Source organism: Pinus tabuliformis, chromosome 1_1 (genome assembly GCF_031772625.1).
Source record: "Pinus tabuliformis cultivar Carrire ecotype Pingquan chromosome 1_1, CPIR1, whole genome shotgun sequence".
NCBI lineage: Eukaryota > Viridiplantae > Streptophyta > Pinopsida > Pinales > Pinaceae > Pinus > Pinus tabuliformis.
The window spans coordinates 568,835,015-568,840,853 of record NC_142297.1 but is presented as its reverse complement, the minus strand read 5'-3'; the positions used below and the strand labels follow the sequence as shown (position 1 = coordinate 568,840,853).

The 5,839-nt window shown below is 41.0% G+C and overlaps 1 protein-coding gene across 1 annotated transcript; it reads right to left on the bottom strand.

The window, feature by feature from the left end:
- Positions 1-2,720: 2,720 nt before the first annotated feature.
- On the bottom strand, positions 2,721-3,155 carry LOC149214444 (uncharacterized). Its single transcript, XM_089389396.1, has one exon. It carries the CDS (start codon positions 3,153-3,155, stop codon positions 2,721-2,723), a length of 435 nt encoding a protein of 144 aa, XP_089245522.1.
- Positions 3,156-5,839: the final 2,684 nt, after the last annotated feature.

The following is a 5,839-nucleotide window of genomic DNA, read 5'->3' as shown; positions in this document are numbered from 1 at the left end:
AATAGGGTTCCTAATATGATCCTTGTGAAATAGAGTGACAAAGGGTGTGGGACCATAAAGAAACCCAAGTGGACTTGTTGTCTCTCAAAATGTATAGGCACTGCGACAACAACTTAGGGTGGGGGTAGTCCCTATGGAAATGTGAAGACGGAAGACAAGTTGGCAACCAACAAGGTTGGGAGACACGATTGAATGGCCTAGCTACTTGGTTAATTTTAGCAAGATTTAAAGATTAGATTAGATTTGAATGTGAGACTAGTGCCTTATGGAGTCAAATTCTTGCTTATAATTAATTAGATGCCAAGTAACCGGATCAACATTTGTTGCTTAGATGCTTCACTAACCTATATGCTATGCAAATCCTAAGACCTAGGTGTGATGCAAGAATCTTGGTTACTTTTAATTATATGCCTATTCTAAGTATAACCTTTCACTTAACTATTTTGGAACTAGTCTCTAGAGTAGGTTGTGGGATGGAAGCCAATGGGAAGCAAGCAAAGGCTTGATTAACAATACCTTCCCCTCTGTTCCAACCACCTGATCCCTCTGGCACCGTAGAGACAGTGGCTCTGATGACTGCAAGGTCATCGTGTTAACCACTAAAGAGTTGCTAAGTCCCTCAAGCTAAATTGAGAAAGGGTGGCCCTAAATATCTATCAACCAATCTTATGCTTGGAGGTAAATTAATAGTGCAAGTAGACTTAGAATGCAACGCAAGATGGATTGAGTGATTCTTGAGGTAAGATTGTTTAAGTACTAAATTATGACTTGATTTTAAATTACACCAACAAGTACTTATCAATGAGATACAATTTTAACCACAAAAAGTGTGCCAAATTACCAAGTGCCAATAAGATACATTAGATGCCCACAATATACAATTATTCAACAATTACGAGATGTGCCCAAATCTGTAATAACTTGTCCAATGATAATTGAAGCACTTAGAATAATTTAACCAATGCTTAACAAGATACCAACGATTATTATCACAAGATTATCAATGCTCTTGCTTCAATTAAAAGCTTCCAAGATATTTCAATGAGATAAATGCCAATATTATTCCAAATATGCTCAATGTAAATTAACACCAATTCAAATAGATTAGAGGCCTTTAAACAAATAACGCTTAGATATCAAGCTATTTCTATCCAATTAGGTTTTTAAAACCTCAAGATCACAAAAATGTTCAATGATGTGAAATTAGAGTTATGCCAATAAGATTACTTAAGAGACATCCAATGATATTTAATTATGGATTGAGTTCTTGTATGAGTGAATTTAGTGTAAAGTCAATGGTCTTATGAAAAAGAGCTTACAAAAGACAAGCAAACGTTAGATTCCTGTAATATCCCTAAGGAAACTTTACAGTAATAAACAAAGCATGCATAGACATAAACACACAAAAAAATTAATCAAACATCAGAACACCTATTAGAGCCAAAAACTGTGCTGCTGAGCCATTTTATTGATTAAGCATGAAGAACAATGGGTTCTTGGAAAGTATGCACCTGGGGGCTTGCCTAAGGTAAGCAATCTAAGCCCAAATGATGAATGTGAAATTCCCCACATGAAATGCTCAGAAAATGAGATGTTGGTTGTGTAGAATAGCTACTAGGGCCTCCTCCCATGCTCAGAAAATTTTGGGAAATTAACCCTGGGCTCTCCACCAAACACCCAAAATAACCCACGAAGGAATTTGCTGATGGTTGACCTTGGAAGTTTGGCCCTATTTTCCCTCAATGGCTCTGCTGTTGGGTAATTTGACCCACCTATCAATCCTATTGCAAAATGGCTGCAATCACCAAAAAATACTTCTCGAAACTCGTCCTCAAGTTTCAACCCCAAACTCCCTTCTCTCCTCAACCTCCAAGTGTGACTCCTCCAAGAACTATGCAATTCCTGTGTTGCTGCTGCTGGAACCTCTCCTCAAAATCGTACTCTCTGCTGCTCGCTCGAACTGGAATGGATGGGACTCCCTCCTTGGGCTGGCACTCAAATTCCATCGACGCAAGGGTTAAGATTTCTGCTCAGAAACACTCTTGTGCTAAACAACACTTGCAGACTTGGCTCAGCTCAAGTGCGCTAGTCTAAGAAATCCTCAAATATTCATGCATGACCAAAATGCCTCTTGCTCTTTTTGTCAAAGAGCCTCCAAAATTCCCATGTGGGCCGAGCTTGACTTTCCCCCACCAAAATTTCTCCAATGAGTGTGTGTTTCCCTTGTGGGTCGCATTTCTCTATGGGCCCAACTTGACTTTCCCCCACGTTCCAATAGTGGCTTGATTTTCCTCCTCCATCCTCCAATGTTTGGGCTCACTTTAATCAAAATGCATGTGGGGCCTCTAAACCCACACTTCCTAAGTGCTAGTGCAAATTTATCCAATCCTCCCCACCAAAACGTTTCTTGTCCTCAAGCAACTATAATGAAGGATGTTGAAGTATCTACTCCCCCTCCCAAGTGGCATCCTCATCCAGTAGGTTCTTCCATCTAACCAAAAACTCCTTGATGACCCTGTTCCACAAGTGCCTCTCACGGGTGTCCAAAATAGTCTCTGGTTCCATAACTAAGTGCCCCTCATTATCCATAGGTGGTAGCTTTGTAGTCGTTGTCACCTGCTGTCCCACTACCTTTTTCAGGCAAGATACGTGAAAAATGTTATGTACTAGGCTCCCCAAGGGTAGCTTAAACTCATATGCTACCACCTCGACTCTCCTGGTTACGACCCATAGAAGCGAGGCTTGAGCTTCTTGTCCCCCTTCTTCTTGAGTGATGACTGCCTGTACGAATGGAGCCTCAAAAAGACCAAGTTTCCAACCTCAAATTGCCTCTCTACTCGACCCTTGTCTACGTAGAGCTTCTGATGGTTTTGCACAGTATGAAAGTTATCCTTGAGGTCCCTCAAGATATCTTGGCTCTCCTGTATCCAATCCTTGGCTCTAGGGGCCTTGTTGTCTACAAACACCACGTTAGCAAAAAATAATGCATCGTAACCATATAGGGCTCTGAATGGGGACATACCTATGGACATGTGGTATGTGGTGTTATAGCAGTACTCGCCTAAATGCAACCACTGTATCCATGCATGCTGTTGTCCCGTCACGTAGTTATGCAAGTAACCCCAACCATTTGTTAACAATCTCTGTCCACCCATTTGTCTAGGGGTGATAACTGGTTCTCAGAGTGAGCTCAGTGCCCACTAGTCGAAACAATGCCTGCCAAAATCCTCCCATGAATTTGCTGTCCTGATCACTGACTATGGTCTTTGGAAGACCATGAAGTCAAAATACCTCTTTACAAATAATTCGGCCACCTATGAAGCTGAGGACTGGGCTGAGATGGCAAAAAAGTGTGCAAACCTCGTCAATCGGTCCACCACCACATATATGCAGTCCTTGCCCTGTGCTTTGGGAAACCCCATGATAAAGTCCATCGACACGCTCTCCCACTTCCCCTCAGGAATAGGAAGAGGTTGTAGTAGCCTAGCAGGGTGTGTTTGCTCACCCTTGTTCCTTTGGCATGTGTCACACTCCCGAACATGCCTTAGAACATCATCCTTGAGGCCCCTCCATGCAAAGTTCTCCAGGATGGTCCTGTAAGTCTTGGTAAACCCTTGATTCCCTGGCAATGATGAGTCATGGGCTGCTAACAGGATCTTCTCCCTCAACTGGGACCTGGGTACCAAATAAATCCGGTTTCAGAAGTAAATCACCTAATTCATCAGCCGCTACCGGTCATCCACTACTGCACCATCAAGGACCTCTCATGCAAAGCATACTCTACCAACAACTGTGCTCGCCAATCTGGTGCAATGCTCATCAATGAAAGGGTAGCTAGCCTCTTGGACAGTGCATCAGCTACCACATTGTGCTTCCCTTTGACATACTCAATGTAAAAGTCATATGCCTGGAGCTTGGTCACCCACCTCTGTTGTCTCTCCTACAATTGCTTATGCTCTAAGAAGAATCTGAGATTGTTTTTGTTTGTCTTGCCATGTACTGTCTGAACTTGGCTAGCGCATGAATGATGGCTATCATCTCCTTATCACAGATGGAGTACAGTCTCTCATGGGGCAGTAGCTTCCGACTCTTGAAAGCTATCAGGTGTCACCCTTGCATCAAAACTGCTCCTACACTTTCCCCTGATGAATCACACTCAATCACAAAGGGTTGTGTGAAATCAGGTAGTGCCAACACTGGGTAACTGCTCATGACCTGTTTGAGGCGTTCAAAAGCCTCTTGCACCCCATCTGTCCACTCAAACACCCCCTTCTTTGTCAAATCGGTGAGAAGAGTTGCTAACTGCAAGAAGCCCTTCACGAACTTCCGATAATAGGTGCAAATTCCCACAAAATCCTTCAACTCCATCACATTTTGAGGCTCTGGCCAATCCTGGATGGCCCTGATCTTCTCGTCATGAACTCTCATGCCATCCTTCCCAATAATGTGCCTTAGATAGAGAATCTTCATCAAACCGAACTCACACTTGGACAACTTAGCATAGAATTGTTGCTCCTCCAGAATACACAATATTGTCTCTACATGCTGCAAGTGCTCCTCCCAGGTCTGGCTGCAAATCAGTATGTCATCGAAGAACATCAATGCGAACTTCTGCAACTGCCCATAAAATATGTGGTTCATGTAAGATTAGAAGGTGGCTAGTGCGTTGGTCATCCCGAAGGGCCTAACCAAGAACTCGAAGTGCCCATAGTGGCACCTGAAAGCTATCTTAGGGACATCCTGGTCCCTCATCCTAATCTGATGGTAGCTTGAGGGCAAGTCAATATTCGAGAAGAACTTAGCCCCCTTCAGCTCATCCATTAGCTCATCTGATATTGGATAGATAAAATTGACATTCAACAGTTTTTATAGTTCTTCCTTAACAATCTCCCTTAGATTCAGATTCATTCTTATTTGAGGTTGTCGAATTGGTTTAGCATTTTCTTCAATGTAGATATGATGTATACAAGTATTATGATCAATTTCCTTCATGTTAGCATATTCCCATGCATAAGCACATGAATGTTCTTGTAACATATTGATTAATTCTTTCTTTTGAAATTCTTCCAAATTATTGTTGATATTCAAAGTTTTTCCTTGAAATATTTCAATTGTAGAATTGCCAATTTTTTCCATAGAATGCAAGGATAGTTGACATGATGATAAATATTCAATATTGCATTGTTCTTGAAAATTTTGACTAGATTCACAATATGATGAAGATTTGTTATTTTCCATTAAATTTAATTTGATCTTCTTCATCTGTTTGTGAAGTAGCAAAGATTGGTCTTATATCAAAGTCATCATCTATCCATTCTTCATTTTCATCTTCTACTGTTGTTTTCGTCAGTGGATACAGTGTGAATTTCTGTATTGCACTCCCATCAGAAATGAACATATCACCAGATCTACAACTATAAAAGCATCGGCTGTAGCTAGCCATGGTCTTCCTAGAATCAATGGATGTACTCCAAAGTTATTCTTGGGTGTTAAAATCATAAAATCAACAGGGTATTCCCAAGAATCTAAGGATACATATGTCTTCTAGTACACCATCAGGTTTGATTACAGATCCATCTGCCAATTGCAATAGTGTATGTGTATATTGAAGATTAGAAAGTTTTAATTGATCCATAGTTTGTTTACTCATGAGATTTATGGCTGCTCCTAGATCAATCAATGTATTTGGGATCTCCTCACCCTTTATGTGTGTTTTCACAATGGGATTTCCTCGATCAAGATATTTCTGAATTGTTGTTTTATCCATCATGATATCTGCGAATTTTCCAACTAGTTGGATTGTTTTGATTTCTTTTATTTTTCTTCTAGGACTTTTTAT